General features: G+C 42.3%; 1 protein-coding gene across 3 annotated transcripts; it reads left to right on the top strand.

Moving 5' to 3' along the window:
• On the top strand, positions 1-21395 carry stk25b (serine/threonine kinase 25b). Of its 3 annotated transcripts, none has more exons than XM_061919881.1 (11): positions 1-390; positions 7727-7957; positions 9114-9170; positions 10681-10789; positions 10869-11026; positions 14052-14237; positions 14408-14553; positions 16369-16474; positions 16538-16613; positions 20918-21050; positions 21115-21395. In XM_061919881.1, exons 1-11 carry the CDS (start codon positions 361-363, stop codon positions 21152-21154), a joined length of 1272 nt encoding a protein of 423 aa, XP_061775865.1. In that variant the 5' UTR covers positions 1-360; the 3' UTR covers positions 21155-21395. The 3 variants fall into 3 exon arrangements, 1 of the variants encoding a protein (XP_061775865.1); XR_009809537.1 differs by having other exon boundaries at positions 4-390; positions 16538-16609; positions 20913-21050; XR_009809538.1 differs by having other exon boundaries at positions 4-390; positions 16538-16609; positions 20913-21053.
• The last annotated feature ends 1551 nt before the right edge of the window (positions 21396-22946 follow it).

Raw genomic sequence — 22946 nt, 5'->3', positions numbered from 1 at the left:
TCACCTGAGCCATTATTTTTGTCCTCAAGCTACTGAACAACGGGACTGGACGCGTCGTGAAATGAATTAAAAAAAATAGCCAACTCCGGAGGAATATTCTTCGTTTTGTCCACAAATGCGGACATGAATGGAATGTCTCAGTGAATAACTTGGTGGGTAGCAGGGCTGTTGGCTCGGAGGAGGCCGAAGACGGAGTGACAGCCCAGTTAAAAAGCCCGGCTGGGTGTTTATCTTGTTGGCTAGCCACCGAGCTAGCTTCCTAGACATTGACGAGGAGAGGAAGAATACTTCAAGGACATATTGGTACTCTCTGAAACATATAATAGTGGCCTTCCTGGGGATATTCTAGGTGAAGAAAACATGGCACACCTACGAGACATGCAGAACCAGGTGCGTATATGATCTTCACACACACTGTCAGGACAAGGCGACAAAAATGTATTATAAACAACCTACAAGTATGAAAGGATCGTGTCAAGTCTATACACAGCCTAACATTGGTGTAATAAGCTCTTAATTGTGCCTACATTAGTAATAAACATGCAATAAGATGTATGTTTTATGCACGAAGCAAACTAATAAAAGTGGCCCACAAGCCAAATCTAGTTTCCGCTTATCCGAGGTCGGGTCGCGGGGGCAGCAGCCTAAGCAGGGAAGCCCAGACTTCCCCCTCCCCAGCCACTTCGTCCTTCTCCTCCCGGGGGATCCCAATCCAATCAATCCACTCCACTTTATTTATATAGCACATTTAAAGGGGAACATTATCACCGGACCTATGTAAGCTTCAATATATACCTTGATGTTGCAGAAAAAAGACTATATATTTTTTTAATCGATATCCAAACTCTAAATGGGTGAATTTTGGCGAATTAAACGCCTTTCTATTTATCGCTCTCGAAGCGATGACGCCATTACCTAGGTAATGGCGTCTCAGCTCTGTTATTTTCCGTTTTTCGTCTATTTTCTGGAACCTTGGAGACATCATGCCTCGTCGGTGTGTTGTCGGAGGGTGTAACAACACTTACAAGGAGGGATTCAATAGATAGATAGATAGATAGATAGTACTTTATTGATTCCTTCAGGAGAGTTCCTTCAGGAAAATTAAAATTCCAGCAGCAGTGTACAGAGTTGAGATCAATTTAAATAAAAGTAAATAATGGGGGTTTAAATGGAAACAAAATAGAGACATTTTACAATAAGAATAAAAACTAAAAAGCAACAATGAGAATACAAATATAACAGTAAAATAAGAATATAACAAGACAAAGTAGGCAGTAGTGACCATGTTATGAAAACGTATTGCACTGTTATTGTTTTGCATCCCCTGTCATCCTTGTACCCCCCGCCCCCCGCCCCAGAGAGGAGTTGTACAGTCTAATGGCGTGTGGGACAAAGGAGTTTTTGAGTCTATTAGTCCTGCACTTGGGATGAAGCAGTCTAGAACTGAACAGGCTCCTCTGGCTACTGATAACGCTATGCAGAGGGTGACTGGCATCATCCAGGATGCTCACTAGTTTGTCAACAGTCCTCTTCTCTGGTTGCACCACTGGCCCAAAGATGCGAAAGTGGCAAGAAATTGGACGAAATTTGTTCAAAATACAAGGGTGTGGGGAAAGCCGACGAAATGCTCAGTCGTTTGTTCCGCACACTTTACCGACGAAAGCTATGCTACTACAGAGATTGCAAGACTCTGTGGGTATCCTGCGACACTCAAAGCAGATGCATTTCCAACGATAGAGTCAAAGAAATCTGCCGCCAGACTCCCATTGAATGTGCCGGAGTGTCTGCATATTTTACCGGCGGTGTTAAGGCAGACATGGCACAGAGATGTATGGATAACCTGCAGATGCATTTCCAACGATAAAGTCAACAAATTCACAAAGGTGAGTTTTGTTGATGTTGTTGATTTATGTGCTAATCAGACATATTTGGTCGCGGCATGACTGCCAGCTAATCACTGCTAACATGCTATTTAGGCTAGTTGTATGTACATTTGAAACTATATTTACATCCAGTGTTTCCCTCCACCCACATTTAATGCCAAACAAACACTTACCAATCGATGGATTTAAGTTGATCCAGTGTCACAAGATGCGAAACTTCCGGTCGTTGGTCTGCACATTTTACCAGGGACGCTAAGGCAACCATGGCAAACATTCGCTCAATAGCTTCAGTTTCTTCTTCAATTTCGTTTTTGCTATCTGCCCCCATACTCCAACCATCCGTTTCAATACATGCGTAATCTGTTGAATCGCTTAAGACGCTAAAATCCGAGTCTGAATCCGAGCTAATGTCGCTATATCTTGCTGTTCTATCCGTCTTGGCATCACTGGATGATGTCACAGGAAAATGGACGATGGCTTCACAGATAGCGAAAATCAGGCACTTTAAAGCTTTTTTTAGGGATATTCCGGGATGGGTAAAATTTTGAAAAAAATAAAAAATAAAAAAAATAAGCCACTGGGAACTGATTTTTATTGGTTTTAACCCTTCTGAAATTGTGTAAATGTTCCCCTTTACACAACAAGAACGTTTCCAAAGTGCTGTACAGCCATGTTAAAAACAATATTAAAAACAATATTATGCCCCACCAATGACTGATTAAAAACAAAAAATAAATATAAAACAATATACAAATAAATATGATTAAAAACAATTTTAAAGGGAAAATGCAATTAAAAAAGTAAAATAGAAATCAAAAAGTATAAAAAAACACAGAGGACAACAGAGGACAGAGGGCCACACAACTCATGTAGTGTTAAAAGCCAAAGAACAAAAGTGGGTCTTAAGACGAGACTTAAAGGCCTACTGAAACCCACTACTACCGACCACGCAGTTTAATAGTTTATACATCTATGATGAAATATTAACATTGCAACACGTGCCAATACGGCTTTTTTAGTTAACTAAATTGCAATTTTAGATTTCTCAGGAGTTTCTTGTTGAAAACGTCGCGGAATGATGACGTGTACGCGTGACGTCACGGACTGTTAGGAAATATTAGCGCTGCGCACACACACACACAGCTAAAAGTCGTCTGCTTTAACCGCATAATTACACAGTATTTTGGACATCTGTGCTGCTGAATCTTTTGCAATTTGTTGAATTAAAGGCCTACTGAAATGAGATTTTCTTATTTAAACGGGGATAGCAGGTCCATTCTATGTATCCTACTTGATCATTTCGTAATATTGCCATATTTTTGCTGAAAGGATTTAGTAGAGAACATTTACGATAAAGTTCGCAACTTTCGGTGCTAAGAGAAAAGCCTTGCCTTTACCGGAAGTTGCAGACGATGACGTCACATGTTGATGGCTCCTCACATATTCATATTGATTTTAATGGGAGCCTCCAACAAAAACAGCTATTCGGACCGAGAAAACGACAATTTCCCCATTAATTTTGAGCGAGGATGAAAGATTCGTGTTTGAGGAAATTGATAGCGACGGACTAGGAAAAAAAAAAAACAAAAACGCGATTGCACTGGGACGGGTTCTGATGTTTTTTAGACACATTTACTAGGATAATTCTGGGAAATCCCTTATCCTCCTATTGTGTTGCTAGTGTTTTAGTGAGTTTAACAGTACCTGATAGTTGGAGGGGTGTGTCCACAGGTGTGTTGACGCCAGTCTCTGGGGGAAGTCGACGGCAGCTGTACGGGCGGCGCAAGCTCAGCTGATATCCGGTAAGAAGCGACTTTTTACCACAATTTTTTCACCGAAACCTGCTGGTTGACATTCGGTTGGGATCCATGTTCGCTGTGATCCATAGTAAAGTTTAACCTCCGTGAATTTTAAACAAGGAATCACCATGTGTTTGTGTGGCTAAAGCTTCCCAACTCCATCTTTCTACTTTGACTTCTCCAATATTAATTGAACAAATTGCAAAGGATTCAGCAACACAGATCTCCAAAATACTGTGTAATTATGCGGTTAAAGCAGACGACTTTTAGCTGTGTGTGTGCGCAGCGCTCATATTTCCTACCAGCCCGTGACGTCAAGCGTACACATCATCATTACGCGACGTTTTCAAGAAAAAAGTCCCGTGAAATTTAAAATTGCAATTTAGAAAACTAAAAAGGCCGTATTGGCATGTGCTGCAATGTTAATATTTCATCATTGATTAATAAACTATCAGACTGCGTGGTCGGTAGTAGTGGGTTTCAGTAGGCCTTTAATATTGGAAAAGTCAAAGTAGAAAGATGGAGTTGGGAAGCTTTAGCCTTTAGCCACACAAACACATGGTGATTCCTTGTTTAAAATTCCCAGAGGTGAAGCTTTCCTATGGATCAGAGCGGTCAAGCGAACATGGATCCCAACCGAATGTCAACCAGCAGGTTTCGGTGAGAAAATTGTGGTAAAAAGTCGGCACTTACCGGAGACCAGCTGAGCTTGTGCCGCCCATACTGCTGCCGTCGACTTCCCTCAGACACTGGCCTCAACACACCCTCTGACTATAAGGTACTATTTTACTCACTAAAACACTAGCAACACAATAGAAAGATAAGGGATTTCCCAGAATTATCCTAGTAAATGTGTCTAAAAACATCGGAATCTGTCCCAATGCAATCGCGTTTTTTTTTTTTTTTTACTTGATTTATTATTTTAGCTTTTTTCTAGTCCGTCGCTATCGATATATTCAAACACAAATCTTTCAACCTCGCTCAAATTAATGGGGAAATTGTCATTTTCTCGGTTCGAATAGCTCTTGCTGCTGGAGGCTCCCATTAAAAACAATGTGAGGAGCCATCAACATGTGATGTCATCGTCTGCGACTTCCGGTAAAGGCAAGGCTTTTCTATTAGCGACTAAAAGTTGCGAACTTTATCGTCGATGTTCGCTACTAACTCCGTTCAGCAAAAATATGTCAATCTCGCAAAATGATCAAGTATGACACATAGAATGGACCTGCTATCCCCGTTTCAATAAGAAAATATCATTTCAGTAGGCCTTTAAAACACTCCACTGTGGAAGCAGTTTGAACATGGAGGGGCAGAGTGTTCCAGAGCTTAGGGCCGACCACATAGAAGGCCTTGTCTCCCCTGGTTTTATGTCTCGTCTTGGGCACTACGAGCTGGAGCTGGCTCTCAGACCTCAGAGCGCGCGCAGGAGTGTAAATTTGGATGAGGTCCGAGATATACTGAGGTGCCAGTCTATGTAAAGATTTAAAAACAAACAGCAATGTTTTAAAATCAATTCTAAAATGAACAGGGAGCCAGTGCAAACTCTGAAGAATTGGGTTTACTCGTCCTTCACTATGTAGTATGTCACTAAGGTTATGAAATTCTCTTCATCCTCTAGTGAGTGACTTTACAAATGATGCTACATATTAGCGGTAATGCTACTTTTTATAGCAACGCTTTCCCCCCCACACTTGAAAAATTACGGTTGTCTGTTTGACATATTCCCACTTGAAGCCGAACCACCGCCAGAGGATGGAAACCCTGCTGTTATTCTTGGAGATTAAGTCTTCCTTCATTTGTTACCAGATCCGCACCATCTTTCTCTCGTACGGCTACGTTAGCAGCTAACGTTAGCCACGCCGCTAGCTCTCTGCTGGGCGAGGGCGTGTATTAGAGATGCGCGGTTTGCGGTCTCATCCGCGGAGTCCGCGGATAAACCGCGGGTCGGGCGGTTGACAGGACGAAAAAATAGATTTTAATTAGATTCGGGCGGGTGGCGGTTAACCCATCCGGAAATATTTGATATACATGGTTCTGGGACCGGTATCCTTTGCCATCCAAAGAGCCATTTAAGATCCGTGTCATAAAGCGAAGAAGATAATAGGAGACGCTATTATTGTCTTGAATGTCTGCCGGCAGTCACCCAGATAATAAGTATTAGGGCGTGCCATTGGCTTTGTCCCCTTCTTCAACATGTACGATCTGCTTGTCAGTCCAGCACACGACTGCAAGGCATACTGGGTGACACAGAGTACACTAATGGTTGTGATATAAACAATTTTAACACTCTTAGTAATATGCGCCATGCTGTGAAGCCACACCAATTAAGAACGACAAACACATTTCGGGAGAACATCCTCCCAGTAACACAACATAAACTCAACACAACAAATACCCAGAATCCTATGTATTCATGACGATTCCTGACTATTTTATACACCCCGCTAGCAGCAAACACCGCCACCTCTTCCCCCCCCTTGCGTCGGTAAGGTGGGCGGGGTTAGGGGCGCGGGGGAGTAAAATATATTCAGGAAATGTCACGGATACAAAGGATTGTGGGTATTTGTTGTGTTGCGTTTATGTTGTGTTACTGTGAGGATGTTCTCCCAAAATGTGTTTGTCAATCTTGTATTGTGTGGCTTCACAGCGTGGCGCATATTAGTAAGTGTTAAAGTTGTTTATATCACAACCATCAGTGTACTCTGTATCACCCAGTATGCCTTTCAATCTTGTACGTGTAATTGCGTAAGCTGCACACAACATGTTGCCGGACCAACAATCGGTTCGTACATGTTGTTGAAGGTGTTTAAGGCAATGGCTTCACAGCACAGCACGCTCATATTCTTGTCATCAGGATGAACGCTATTGGATAGTCGCGAGAACGTTAGCGGCTCCAATTGACTTCATTACTCTGTGAAACATGTTTAAAAAAGCTCTGTGAGTGGTAAAGGCGGCTGACCGCTGATGTATTTCAGCAGGCGGTTGGCGGGCGGGTACGGTCCTGATAAAATGTTGGTTTGGGTGGACGGCGGGTGGATGACGACTTTGGTGATGCGGTTGCGGATGATATACTTGCCTATCCGCGCATCTCTAGCGTGTATGTGACGTATGACGTGACAGTTTGTGACAAATGTGCGCCTGATTGTCTGCGAGGAGACACAGGAAAGGGCCAGGAGAGCCTGAAGTGTACGCCTGCAGCTAAAAGTCCTGCGTGAGAACGTATACTTGAATATTACGATATAGTCATTTTCTATATCGCACAGAGACAAACCCGCGATATATCGTATATATCGATATATCGCCCAGCCCTATGCTAGACCCACTCGACGTCCATTGCATCCGGTCTCCCCTACAACGGAGGGGGTCACCCACATCTGCGGTCCTCTCCAAGGTTTCTCATAGTCATTCATATTGACATCCCACTGGGTTGTGAGTTTTTTCTTGCCCTTTTGTGGGCTCTGAACCGAGGATGTTGTTGTGGCTTGTGCAGCCCTTTGAGACACTCGTGATATAGGGCTACATAAATAAACATTGATTGATTGATTGATATCTTAACTCAAAACACTTGAATCTCAAATCAATATCCATGTTAACTATTGGCTGGGATGCTTGTACCTCAAATTTTTGTTGAATTACCCGAGAGACAGCTCATACCTCAAAACACTCTTTAGTTGTGGCACTCTTAATTTGAGGTATCACTGTACATACAAAATAAGGACATGTGTTTTAAATTTTAAAAGTGTGCGTTTGAACATTGTCCTTTATTTTCATAATGCTCAATCACACCCATTATATTGCCTGTTTGCCTTTGGCACATGCTGTTAATGTGTCCCAGCAGGAGACGCCTGTAATGAGTTTATTAGCTCGGTTACCATGGCGTTTACGGCGCACGTCAAAACACAGAGGGAAATAAAAAATAGAAAGGAATACAATTGCATACACAGTGGATTTATTCATTCCAATGATTAGTGTGGAAGAACAAAAAACAATAAGTTGTCAGCTGTTTATAAAGTAATTCTATCATTTTTGCTGTGACTGGACCAGAATTCCCGGTTGGATCCTGAAGAGTACTTCACCAAGCAAGAGCGCATTGGGAAGGGTTCCTTTGGAGAGGTCTACAAAGGCATCAACAACCGCACGAAAGAGGTGGTGGCCATTAAAATCATTGACCTGGAAGAGGCGGAGGACGAGATCGAAGACATTCAACAGGAGATCACGGTGCTGAGCCAGTGTGACAGTCCGTTTGTCACTAAGTATTATGGCTCTTACCTAAAGGTAGGATGACTTTGCACCTGTTATCTGCTAAATGCTTTTATTAAATACACTAAAGGAGACCATAGTACAGAAATACAACTTGGCTTGAACTTCGAGTAGTCAGTGTACAGCTTGTAAAGCAGGGTAGCCATGCTGTCCACTCACAATGAGCGCACAGCCAATATTGTCTGAATGTCTGGCATAGCAAGTGTCTATGTCTCACAATAAGTGCCTGATCTGCAAATGTCCAAATGACAAGTGCTAAAATTGTTTGTACAAACCCCGTTTCCATATGAGTTGGGAAATTGTGTTAGATGTTAATATAAACGGAACACAATGATTTGCAAATCATTTTCAACCCATATTCAGTTGAATATGCTACAAAGATGGTGTTCTTGGGATGCAACTCAGTATTCTTTTTCCTCCAAACACGACAATTTGAGTTTATACCAAAATGGATACATGGATGATACAGCAGAGGATTGGGAGAATGTCATGTGGTCAGATGAAACCAAAATAGAACTTTTTGGTATAAACTCAACTCGTCGTGTTTGGAGGAAGAAGAATACTGAGTTGCATCCCAAGAGCACCATACCTACTGTGAAGCATGGGAGTGGAAACATCATGCTTTGTGGCTGTTTTTCTGCTAAGGGGACTGGACGATTGATCCGTGTTAAGGAAAGAATGAATGGGGCCATGTATCGTGAGATTTTGAGCCAAAACCTCCTTCCAAATCAGTGAGAGCTTTGAATGGTTGACCAAATACTTATTTTCCAACATAATTTACAAATAAATTCTTTAACATTCCTACAATGTGAATTCCAGGATTTTTTTTTCTCACATTCTGTCTCTCACAGTTGAAGTGTACCTATGATGAAAATTACAGACCTCTGTCATCATTTTAAGTGGGAGAACTTGCACAATTGGTTGCTGACTAAATACTTTTTTGCCCCACTGTATATTAGTACTCACTCACATGTGTTGTCATCTGTTTACACGATAATGGCTCTATTTGATAGTAAGTCTGTACTGCTGGACAAGCTGTACATTGACTACTCTTAAGGGTACGTAGAATTTCTGTAGTATTGTCTTTTTAAAGAGAGATATTGTAAGACATGTGCGAGATATACTTGATTCCTTGAAAAACTCATCATGTTCTCTGGATTCTGTCTACCAGGGGACCAAGCTTTGGATTATCATGGAATATTTAGGAGGAGGATCTGCATTGGATCTGGTAAGACAGGGGTTCCAAAATGTTCCACTACAGAAGGGACCGGGGCCCCACTCAAATACTAACACTGAATTAGTAATCTTACTCTTGATTTTAATTGTATTTAATAATTATATCTGACCTACTTACAGTTTACTACCTTAAAAAGTAATATGAAACCCTGTTTTAATCACAATGATTATTTTATTATTTATCACAAAAAAACCTTAGGCTTAGGCCAGGCTGATTAGAAAAATAAGCACTAACTAAATGTACTACATAAGAAGGGACTCATGAATAACTGACGAAAAATGCATTTGCATACAAATGTCTTGCGTTAAAATAAACTAAATTAATAAGGAATATGTTTCTGAAATAAACTGTCAATAAAATTAAAGTGCAATTGAAAATACAGCTTCACCACTTTAGTCACAGTGTTTGCGCTTCTGAAAGTTTTCTATGACTTTAGCCTCAGACTTCCTCTGTTTGTTTGATATTATCATTCCTGCCACAATTGGTGGAAAAGTGTATTATAATTAGAGATGTCCGATAATGGCTTTTTTGCTGGTATTCCGATATTGTCCAACTCTTAATTACCAATTCCGATATCAACCGATACCGATACATACAGTCGTGTAATTAACACATTATTATGCCTAATTTTGTTGTGATGCCCCATTGGATGCATTGAACAATGTGATAAAGATTTCCAAAATAAATCAACTCAAGTTATGGAAAAAAATGCCAACATGGCACTGCCATATTTATTATTGAAGTCACAAAGTGCATTATTTTTTTTTTAACATGCCTCAAAACAGCAGCTTGGAATTTGGGATATGCTCTCCCTGAGAGAGCATGAGGAGGTTGAGGTGGGCGAGGTAGGGGCAGCGGGGTTGATGTAGCTGTAGGGTGTAGCGGGAGGTGTATATTGTAGCATCCCGGAAGAGTTAGTGCTGAAAGGGCTTCTGGGTATTTGTTCTGTTGTGTTACGGTGCGGATGTTCTCCCGAAATGTTTTGTCATTCTTGTTTGGTGTGGGTTCACAGTGTGGCGCATATTTGTAAGTGTTAAAGTTGTTTACACGACCACCCTCAGTGTGACCAGTATGGCTGTTGACCAAGTATGCCTTGCATTCACTTGTGTGTGGGAAAAGCCCTAGATATTATGTGATTGGGCCGGCACGCAATGTAATTGCCTTTAAGGTTTATTGGCGCTCTGTACTTCTCCCTACGTCTGTGTATCACTCCGTACAGTGGCGTTTTAGTCCTAAATTTTACTTTTTGAAACCGATACCGATAATTTCCGATATTACATTTTAAAATAATTTATCGGCCGATAATATCGGCATTCCAATATTATCGGACATCTCTAATTACAACTTGAGTATCGCTGCAAAACATTTATTTTTGCGGTCCAACAATGGTTATAGTTAAGTTAGCTATAGTTAAGAATCACTGGGCTAAGATGTCTTTTCTTGCAACATTACAATGTTTACTTCTCAAATCTAAAAGCAAAACCGTTCCTTTTCACTCTAGCTCCGCCCAGGGCCTCTTGAAGAGACGTACATTGCCACAATATTGCGGGAAATCTTGAAAGGGTTGGAGTATTTGCACTCGGAAAGAAAGATTCACAGAGACATTAAAGGTCAGAAGAACATCAGTGCTAAACAAAAAGAAATCCACACTTAATTTCTCCTAATACTAGCTCCTTCTTTTTTCTCCAGCTGCCAACGTGCTCTTGTCAGAGCAGGGCGATGTGAAACTGGCAGATTTCGGCGTGGCAGGGCAGTTGACAGACACTCAAATTAAGAGGAACACATTTGTGGGCACACCTTTCTGGATGGCGCCAGAAGTCATCAAACAGTCGGCCTACGACTTCAAGGTGAGGAAACGCTGTGTGGACGTGTCACTTGAAGTAAACCACCAACATGAAACATCAGTTCTGTGTGTGAAAAAAACACATTTGTTTGTTATGCACCAATCGTGGTTATGGCCAGCAAGGTGCATTCATGAACCGTCTCTATGGCTGTTGGTTTTGGTGCCAGAATTACGGCAATTTCTCTTTCATTTTATTTCATACTGTTGAATGTATTACTTCATTTACTTTAAGGTTTAATGTTCATTATCTTTGTAATTTTTCACATCTAACATAGTGAACAGAGTTATGTTTCTTATACAATAATTAGTTTACTCTTTATTTGAAGGGACAATGGACAGAAACATTAAGCTCAAAGACAGATATGTTCTGTACCAGATTATAGCTAAATAGCTAGTTTCCATCTGCAGTCCTTGACTACCTAAATTAAAGGGATACAAAAATCATGCAATAAAATTATGACAATAAAATCATACCATTGCATGTAATCAAATTAAGAAAAGTCATAAAATGCCCTTTCATGGACACATACTTAATATACAATACAACCAAAACCTCATTTACATCATCACATAAAGACAATACATGCTCTTTTTCACATCTTTCGTCATTTGTAAAAACAACCATGATTTTAACTGACACACCTCACAATTTACAACAAAAATGCTCTCATGGATAAATATGATTCAAATTAAGTTGACATGTCAAACATGGTGGCCACCTTAGTGACCGTGTTAGCACCTTTGATTGCGCAAAGCCTCTTTTTAACTTCAAATGTGAATGAAGAATAATCTGTTAGACTTTTCATGTTTGTTGTGAGGTCGTTCCATTCCTTTATGGCTTTATATGAAAAGGCTGATTGTGCAAAATATGTTTTACATCTGGGTACACTACACTGCCCCCTGGTGGAGGCTTGTATATTTCTAGTTGTCACAGCAGATGTAAACTGGACAAAGTGTTCAAGTGGCGCTGGTGCAGTGTTATGTAGGATTCAATGGGCCATTCGTATTGATGCTAATCTTTGAATGTTAGCTAAGTTTAACAATCTATATTTTTGGAGAACAAAACGGTGTTGGTGGTGTTGTGGTTTTCGGTCAAGGATTTTGAGCGATTGTGCAAAGTTTCCAATGGCCTCAGTGTTATTTTGCTTGCCTGCGACCAACATCCATCCATCCATTTTCTACCGCTTATTCCCTTTGGGGTCGCGGGGGGCGCTGGTGCCTATCTCAGCTACAATCGGGCGGAAGGCGGTGTACACCCTGGACAAGTCACCACCTCATCGCAGGGCCTGCGACTAAAAACGGGACATCAAAATAAGTTTGAGCTGCCTCCAGAGTTAATGAATTCCTGATAGATTTGAACGTTTCTATGTTTTATTTAAGACTATGGCACATTTGTTTTATATGTTTTTTAAAGCCAAGTGTTGGGTCTAAAATGACACCCATAATAGTTGAAGGGACAATTGCAAGGCAAAAGTGATGTAACATTGGGGAAGGGTACCGTTCTTATTTGAACCGATACAGTTACAATACGGGTACTAAACGGTACCAATTTTCGGTACTTTTTTGTGTTATTAAAATATAATTTGATTCTGCTAATAAAATCTATTTTTTACTGCAACATGAAAAATAGAGGTGAAAATGACACATGCTTTCCAGTTGTTATATCTTGAATGATAAAATCCGAGACATTGGATGGCAGTAGTATATAGTTTGTGTTGTGTTGGTATGATTTTTTACCAATGTCGGCCATTCCTAAAAACAGGCTTCACAGACAGTCCAACTATCCGTAACACACCAAATCTGAAAAAAGTAGAGATGTCCGATAATATCGGACTGCCGATATTATCGGCCGATAAATGTTTTAAAATGTAATATCAGAAATTATCGTTATTGGTTTCAAACCTAAAATGGATGAGTTTTTAAAATGCCGCTGTACGGAGTGGTACACAGACGTAAGGAGAAGTACAGAGTGCCAATGAACCTTAAAGGCACTGCCTTTGCGTGCCGGACCAGTCACAATATCTACGGCTTTTCACACACACAAGTGAATGCAAGGCATATTTGGTCAACAGCCATACAGGTCACACTGAGGGTGGCCGTACAAACAACCTTAACACTGTTACAAAAAAGCGGCACACTGTGAACCCACACCAAACAAGAACGACAAACACATTTCGGGAGAACATCCGCACCGTAACAAAACATAAACACAACAGAACAAATACCCAGAACCCCTTGCAGCACTAACTCTCCTGGGACGCTACAATATACAACCGATACCCCCTACACCCCCCGCCCACCTCTACCTCCTCATGCTTTCTCAGGGAGAGCATGTCCCAAATTTCAAGGTACTGTTTTGAGGCACTTTAAAAAAAAAATGCACTGAGTTACTTCAATAATAAATATGGCAGTGCCATGTTGGCATTTTTTTTCCATTACTTGAGTATTTATTTTGGAAAACTTGTTACATTGTTTAATGCATCCAGCGGGGCATCACAGCAAAATTAAGCATAATAATGTGTTATATTCCACAACTGTATATATCCGTATTGGTTTATATCGGAATCGGTAATTAAGAGTTGGACAATATCTGAATATCGGATATCAGCAATAAAGCCATTATCGGAAATCTTGAAAAAATAAGGTTCCCTCATGATAAGAGTTAATTTTCTTCCGTAAAACACTTATATTTTTAGCATCTCAAAGTGCTACGGAGCCGAGAAAAGACAATTAAAATGTAATTTAAAAAATAATTATATATCAACGTCAAAGGTTGAAAAAGGAACAGATAGACATTTTTTAGTAAAATGTTTTTTTTAAAAATAGGGTTTTAAGCGGCTATCGTTCTGTGGCGGTCCAAGTGTAATCATAAGGTATGATGCAGTGCAGACCACAACCATCATGTTGGTAAAACATGACTTCTAAGACATGACTTTGCTTCAGCTGAGTTGTACATTAGATTGTGCAAGTGCACCCAATGTTTCCGTGGCGATCCACCAAGCTTTAACGTAGTTTTTCTCCTCTTTCAGGCCGATATTTGGTCGCTGGGTATTACGGCCATCGAGCTGGCGAAAGGAGAACCTCCCAACTCTGACTTACACCCCATGAGGGTCCTCTTCCTCATTCCTAAAAATACTCCACCAACCCTGGACGGACCTTACAGCAAGCCTTTCAAAGAGTTTGTGGAGGCCTGTCTCAACAAAGACCCCCGTTTTGTGAGTAAAGTCCGGAATCAAACTAGGGCTTACACACGAACTGTCATTCCACTCTACATGCATGCTGTAATTTGTCAAGCACTCGCTGAAATAATCAAATAGGATTCAAATCCCTTCAAAGAGTCATTCGATGCCGGCCACATGAATCTTCATCTTCAAATGTGTCGTAGAGACCAACAGCCAAGGAGCTGCTGAAGCACAAATACATCACCCGCTACACCAAGAAGACGGCTTATCTGACTGAGCTCATCGACCGCTACCGCCGCTGGAAGTCCGAGGGTCACGGGGATGAGTCCAGCTCTGATGACTCTGACATGTGAGTCTTTGAGCAACATGGTCGCACAACCTACGGGCCAATTTATTGGGTACACTTAGATGGAGCACTTCAATCAAAGTTCATTTATAGAGCCCTTAATCACAGGTACCTTGAAGGGCTGAATAAACCACATGGATCCATTCATGATAACGTGAGAGTCCAGTCTGTTGGGGGGGGGGGGGGGGGGGGAGTACAGGCGCGTAGGAGTGGGTCATGGCGTTGAACAGTTAGCACATCCTACAGACTGGTATCTGTCAGAGGATTATCCGTGGCCATCTGGTAAAGGAGAGGAGGCATACTTGCCAACCCTCCCAATTTTCCTGGGAGACTCACAAATTTTAGTGCCCCTCCCGAAAATCTCCCGGCGCAACCATTCTCCCAAATTTCTCCAGATTTCAACCAATAATATTGGGGGCGTGCCTTAAAGGCACCGCCTTTAGTGTCCTCTCTCACTTGAAAATGAGACTATTATATGTCTCCATTATCCATAGGTTTTTCTATAACCCATAAAGTAGGCAGGCATGGAGCTATTTCTCAGCGTGTGTTTATTCCAGCCAGCACGTTAATACACTGACACACAACATCCGTATTCTCATCATGCATTGCTTTAAAACTACGGCAAGTAGTAATGTCCAAAAACATAACAGAAACTAAGCAGAAGAACGATGGAGAGACATGGCGACGACGAGTAAGAAGAAGTCGTATGCTTGCAAGTTTCAAAATGATTGGAAAAAATAATTTGAGTTCATCCAGGGCAGCTCGAAGGGGAAGGAGTATGCTGCCTGCACATTTTGTAGATCAGACTTCTCTATTGAACTCGGTGGCCGAACGGATATACTCATTCATGAACAAATTATTTATATAAGAAATACTTGAAAATATATACACACTCCTGCCCCCCAAGGTCTCAGGGTGGGCAAGAATGAGAGGACGGCCAAAAAGAGAGAGCAGCGGCAGGTCAAATGGTCTAAAAAAAGAGTCTATTTAAATGCTAGAGTTCATAGATTAGTTTTAAGATGGGACGTAAATGCTTCTACTGCATCTCTAACTTTTTCTGGTAGGGCATTCCAGAGTACCACAGCCCGAATAGAAAACGCTCTAAAGCCGGCAGACTTTTTTTGATCTCTGGTAATCACTAATAAGCTCTTGTAAGTTCCTGGAATGTAGGTTTCTGGACAGAACGCAGGGTAACATAAGCTGATTTCTGATATCTGATATCAATTTTGGATCAATATTGGATCGGGACACTCCTAGTTCTGACTTGGAACACACATTTAAGAACACACATGATTGTGGCAGACATGGGGGATCTGAACCAAGGATGTCGTTGTGGCTTGTGCAGCCCTTTGAGACACTTGTGATTTAGGGTTATATAAATAAACATTTATTGATTGATTGACGTGATGACTTTTACTACAGCATCGCCGGGGACCTGCGGCCCCTCAGACCCCTGGCTTGTTTTCAGTCTTTTTCATGAAGTTCAAATCAAATGCTTGGTGAAGAAGTTAGTGTTGCACTCTTGTCTACAATCAAGGAATCAACTCACCAGTGCTGTTAATGCTGACTGATCACTTGGCTCCATGCCGCCATTACAACATTGGTTCTTTTGTCTTATGGTCAAAGAGAGCTTTGGACTTCCAAAATATCAATAATTTTTTCAAAACAAGGTCATGTATATTTCCAAAAGTAACACTCAGAGCGGAGTAGATCATGTGTGTAGAAGTGATCATCTGTAATCTTGGTGTTGTCTGCTGGATGCTTTCTTCATCCTGTTCTATCAGTGCTCTTGAAGCCGGGCCATGTTTCTGCGTGCAGGGACGGCGACGGCGACGTGGATTCCTGCCCCATGTGGACCTTCCCCACCGTCAGACCCAGCACTATGAACAAGTTACAGCAGGGCTACACACACACCGACTCAGAGGTAGGACACACACAACGCTAACACCACAAATATTTCACACATTCCACTCATGCTGTCTTCAAGTCAGGAGATTCCGTGAAGAGGCAACCTAAGTCACAGTGCCTGTCGGCCTTGGTCACACCCATCTTCAGAGAGGTACGTCTGTCTTGTGGACCGTCCCAACATGACATTGTACTGTTTGTAACATTTCGCACAATATAGTCTCTTTAACGTCCTTCTACCAAAATGTAGTCTTGATACTGGGATTGGGTTTAAAAGTGCATTTAGAACAGTAGGAAGGCGATTCATATGGCCCTATTTGTTGCGGTTTACCTGACACATGCAACGTGACGAATTGAGGGTGTGCACTATTTGCTCTAATGTTGAATCTTTTCAAATGTCCATCCATCTTCTTCCGCTTATCCGAGGTCAGGTCGCAGGGGTAGCAGCCTAAGCAGGGAAGCACACACTTACCTCTCCCCAGCCACTTCGTCCAGCTCTTCCCGGGGAATCCGAGGCATTCCCAGGCCAGCCGGGAGACATAGTCTTCCCGATGTGTCCTGGGTCTTCCCCGTGGCCTCCTACCGGTCGGACGTGCCCTAAACACCTCCCTAGAGAGGCGTTCGGGTGGCATCCTGACCAGATGCCCGAACCACCTCATCTGGCTCCTCTCCGGATGGCAGAGCTTCTCACCCTATCTCTAAGGGAGAGGAAACTTATTTAGGCCGCTTGTACCCGTGATCTTGTCCTTTCGGTCATACCTCAAACCTCATGACCAGAGGTGTGGATGGGAACGTAGATCGACTGGTAAATTGTGAACTTTGCCTTCCGGCTCAGCTCCTTCTTCACCACAACGGATCGATACGGCGTCCGCATTACTGAAGACGCCGCACCGATCATCTGTCGATCTCACTGTCTTCAAATGTGTTTAGAGGAAATTCCAACTTAGACAACAGCGTCATTTGCCATGTAGAGTGGCGCTTTCCATCATTTTCAGCAGACTGCATCGCAAAATGATTGACCCCCTCTTCCTCTCACACGAGACCCACCCAGGAAATCCCTTCCCTGCTGTAAGCCAAAGTAGGAACACGCCATGTGTTTGTCCACACTTGTTCCTGACAGTGCATAGTCCAAGAAGCAAAGTTCTGTACTTGACCCACTTTGCATGGCGGCGTAGCTCGGTTGGTAGAGTGGCCGTACCAGCAACTTGAGGGTTCCAGGTTCGATCCCCGCTTCCGCCATCCTAGTCACTGCCATTGTGTCCTTGGGCAAGACACTTTACCCAAGTGCCCCCAGTGCCACCCACACTGGTTTAAATGTAACTTAGATATTGGGTTTCACTATGTAAAAGCGCATTGAGTCACTAGAAAAAAAGCGCGATATAAATATAATTCACTTCACTTTAGTCCGCTAACTCTGCACGTGACCTCACATATCAGGTGCGACAAGGGCAACTGCACTTGATTCGCAATTTATTTGGAATTTATCACATACAACAAGGGGAAACTGCACTTTATTTGCAATTTAGCCTGTCCTTCACAATCATTACAGTAGACGAGAAAACAAATATATATTTTTTTATGCATTCTAACTTGTAAATCAAAGTCAAGTTACAAGGAAGTCAATTGGGTGCTCCACTATTCCGCCCATAAAATCCAATAAATAACCATTCAAAAACCACCAACGAAACCCTATTTACATTTGGTGACTTGAATATTAATAAATATTCGGACACAGTAACTCGGGCCCCGCGGCCCAAGGCAGTCGTGGCAGGGGGTCTCGGAGCTGCAGTGGTCCCCAGAGGTGGACACGCCCTGGCATCACCCAACCACTGCCCCACTGCCTTGTGGGTTAGTCTGGGAAGACAAAAGGCTAGGGGAGCACACCCCGAGAGAAAAGCAAGTGCTGGTAGGCGCACCATTGGCGGTCCTCCGACAGACCTGAGCTCCGGCAGCCTCCTGCAGCTGTGGGGAGCTGCAGGAGGCTCCAGGGTGGCCAGGGTTTCCCTGGAGCCTCCTGCAGCTCCCTGGCCACCGGATACAGCTCCCCACAGCAAAGAAGGGACGTTGGAGTCTTCGCGTCTCCCTCGTCGTAAAAGACCTCAACGGCGGAGTGGGCCGATTGGTTGCATGGAAGCTCCACAACGGTCACAAAGGCGGGAGAAGGCTGCAGCAAAGATGGGCCCCCAATTGTCTTGGTCTCTAAGGGACAGTTTGTGCACCAGTCTCCGCACTTTAAAAGATTCCACGCACAGGCGTTCTCCTGAAGGCAGTTCCCACCAACAGGAGGACAATCATACTCGTTTCCAGTGATGGCAGACGAATAAGTATTCGTGGTATTGTTATTATAAGGGCTGACACAAACTATTTTCGGTGGAACGTTGTCACAGAGCGCTAACTCGCTTGTCACTGCTGTGTTGAGCTGCTCTCTCACCATGGAGATGTATTTCCAAGCGTACAAATGAAGACAAAAATTTAAAGAATTCTTTTTTTAATCGAAGAAAACTTTAAGTAATCATTTTAGGGCCCCAGGCCACTACTTGTGTTTGCCTCGTGGTAAAGTGTGGCCCTGTATGTGTGTTAAAGTGCGAAGGGAAAGTGCACTTTTATGGGAATTGAGTCTACAAACCCCGTTTCCATATGAGTTGGGAAATTGTGTTAGATGTAAATATAAACGGAATACAATGATTTGCAAATAATTTCAACTCATTCAGTTGAATATGCTACAAAGACAACATATTTGATGTTCAAACTGATAAACATTTTTTTTTGCAAATAATCATTAACTTTACAATATGATGCCAGCAACACGTGACAAAGAAGTTGGGAAAGGTGGCAATAAATACTGATAAAGTTGAGGAATGCTCATCAAACACTAATTTGGAACATCCCACAGGTGTGCAGGATAATTGGGAACAGGTGGGTGCCATGATTGGGTATAAAAACAGCTTCCCAAAAAAGGCTCAGTCTTTCACAGGAAAGGATGGGGCGAGGTACACCCCTTTGTCCACAACTGCGTGAGCGAATAGTCAAACAGTTTAAGAACAATGTTTCTCAAAGTGCAATTGCAAGACATTTAGGGATTTCAACTTCTACAGTCCATAATATCATCAAAAAGTTAAGAGAATCTGGAGAAATCACTCCATGTAAGCGGCATGGCCGGAAACCAACATTGAATGACCGTGACCTTCGATCCCTCAGACGGCACTGTATCAAAAAACGACATCAATCTCTAAAGGATATCACCACATGGGCTCAGGAACACTTCAGAAAACGACTGTCACTAATACAGTTCGTGGCTACATCTGTAAGTGCAAGATAAAGCTCTACTATGCAAAGCGAAAGCCATTTATCAACAACATCCAGAAATGCTGCCAGCTTCTCTGGGCCCGAGATCCTCTAAGATGGACTGATGCAAATTGGAAAAGTGTTCTCTGGTCTGACGAGTCCACATTTCAAATTGTTTTTGGAAATATTCGACATTGTGTCATCCGGACCAAGGGGAAGCGAACCATCCAGACTGTTATCGACTCAAAGTTCAAAAGCCAGCATCTGTGATGGTATGGGGGTGCATTAGTGCCCAAGGCATGGGTAACTTACACATCTGTGAAGGCACCATTAATGCTGAAAGGTACATACAGGGTTTAGAACAACATATGCTGCCATCTAAGCGCCGTCTTTTTCATGGACACCCCTGCTTATTTCAGCTAAACAATGCCAAGCCATATTCAGCACGTGTTACAACAGCGTGGCTTTGTAAAAAAGGAGTGCGGGTACTTTCCTGGCCTGCCTGCAGTCCAGACCTGACTCCCATCAAAAATTTGTGGCGCATTATGAAGCGTAAAATATGACAGCGGACTGTTGAACGACTGAAGCTCTACATAAAACACGAATGGGAAAGAATTCCACTTTCAAAGCTTCAACAATTAGTTTCCTCAGTTCCCAAACGTTAATATTGAGTGTTGTGAAGAGAAAAGGTGATGTAACACAGTGGTGAACATGCCCTTTCCCAACTACTTTGGCACGTGTTGCAGCCATGAAATTCTATGTTAATTATTTCAACAACAAAAAAATAAGGTTTATGTGTTTAAACATCAAATATCTTGTCTTTGTAGCATATTCAACTGAATATGGGTTGAAAATGATTTGCAAATCATTGTATTCCGTTTGTATTTACATCTAACACAATTTCCCAACTCAAATGGAAACGGGGTATATATTATGTAAGACAAGAACACGTTTTAATTTTTTTATGCATTCTAAATAGTAAATATATGCAATCAAAAGTCAGCTTACAATGGAGGATATGTGAGCTGCTCTATTCTGCCTATGAAGTCCTTAGAAAACATGCAAATACCTCCATTAAGCCCAGTTGGCCACATGCGTGGACAGCACCTTTTAGGTCTTATTTCCAAAATTGTGTACACTACTGAATGCACTCTTTCCACTCCCACACCCAGCTGAGGGAGAAGCGGCGAAGCGAGCGGCGGCGGAGTCGGCGCCATTGAGGAGCTGGAGAACGCTTTCAACCTGGCAGAGGAATCATGCCCCGGCATCTCCGACCGCCTCGTCACGCACATGATGGAGAGCGTGTGCAGGTAGCGAGCGGCTCGGCCCGTTGGCGGGGACGACGTTCTAACACGCTACTTTGTGGTCCATCAGGTTTTCTTTCAACGGTAACAGCACGCCGTCTTCACGATGAAAACGCCCACTGAATGTTAAGCCCCCTTCTGTCTTCTAAACATGTCCCCAAAACTCCGAGAAGGACCTGAGCTACCCCAACCTTCCTTCTGCTTTTACAAATCTTTTATGTAGTTCCGAAATATTTTTACAGTTTTTTTCCTTTGAGAGCGGAGAGTATTTAAGACACACAAAGCCATGAAAGTTAGCACGTTGTGTACCTGTTAGACTGAAAAGGTATAATAAATTGAATGAAAAAGTGACTACATTTTAGTAAGATTGCTCAAACACATTAGATCAATTTGTCCGTTTTATTCACCTTTCTAAATTGTAGAAGAATTATCGAGAGTTTGAGATGTGTCAGACTGCGTTTACACTGCAGGCCAAAATGGCCATAATCGGATTTTTTCCTTAATCTGATTTTTCTCAAGATGCAAGACAAATGTGATCTTTGTTGCGTCGGACCAGTTCTTCCTCTCAGGGAATTTAAGTTACTTGTCAATATTAAGTTGTTTTGATGACATACAGTGTGGCAAAAAAGTATTTAGTCAGCCACCGATTGTGCAAGTTCTTCCACTTAAAATGATGACAGAGGTCTGTAATTTTCATCATTTTCATCACTTCAACTGTGAGAGACAGAATGTGAAAAAAAAATCCAGGAATTCACATTGTAGGAATTTTAAAGAATTTATTTGTAAATTATGGTGGAAAATAAGTATTTGGTCAACCATTCAAAGCTCTCACTGATGGAAGGAGGTTTTGGCTCAGAATCTCACGATACATGGCCCCATTCATTCTTTCCTTAACACGGATCAATCGTCCTGTCCCCTTAGCAGAAAAAAGCCCCAAAGCATGATGCTTCCACCCCCATGCTTCACAGTAGGTGTGGTGTTCTTGGGATGCAACTCAGTATTCTTCTTCCTCCAAACACAACGAGTTGAGTTTATACCAAAAAGTTCCATTTTGGTTTCATCTGACCACATGACATTCTCCCAATCCTCTGCTGTATCATCCATGTGCTCTCTGGCAAACTTCAGACGTGCCTGGACATGCACTGGCTTAAGCAGGGGGACACGTCTGGCACTGCAGGATTTGATTCCCTGTCGGCGTAGTGTGTTACTGATGGTAACCTTTGTTACTTTGGTCCCAGCTCTCTGCAGGTCATTCACAAGGTCCCCCCATGTGGTTCTGGGATTTTTGGTCACCGTTCTCATGATCATTTTGACCCCACGGGATGAGATCCTGCGTGGAGCCCCAGATCGAGGGAGATTATCAGTAGTCTTGTATGTCTTCCATTTTCTGATGATTGCTCCCACAGTTTATTTTTTCACACCAAGCTGCTTGCCTATTGTAGATTCACTCTTCCCAGTCTGGTGCAGGTCTACAATTCTTTTCCTGGTGTCCTTTGACAGCTCTTTGGTCTTGGCGATAGTGGAGTTTGGAGTCTGACTGTTTGAGGCTGTGGACAGGTGTCTTTTATACAGATAACGAGTTCAAACAGGTTCCATTAAAACAGGTAACGAGTGGAGGACAGAAGAGCTTCTTAAAGAAGAAGTTACAGGTCTGTGAGAGCCAGAGATCTTCCTTCTTTGAAGTGACCAAATACTTATTTTCCACCATAATTTACAAATAAATTCTTTAAAATTCCTACAATGTGAATTCCTGGATTTTTTTTTTCACATTCTGTCTCTCACAGTTGAAGTGTACCTATGATGAAAATTCCAGACCTCTGTCATCATTTTAAGTGGGAGAACTTGCACAATCGCTGGCTGACTAAATACTTTTTTGCCCCACTGTATATGCTGAGTAAGAAG

The sequence above is a fragment of the Nerophis ophidion genome, linkage group LG14 (assembly GCF_033978795.1).
Source record: "Nerophis ophidion isolate RoL-2023_Sa linkage group LG14, RoL_Noph_v1.0, whole genome shotgun sequence".
In the NCBI taxonomy this organism is placed as follows: Eukaryota; Metazoa; Chordata; class Actinopteri; order Syngnathiformes; family Syngnathidae; genus Nerophis; species Nerophis ophidion.
This window is presented reverse-complemented; position numbering and strand designations above follow the sequence as displayed.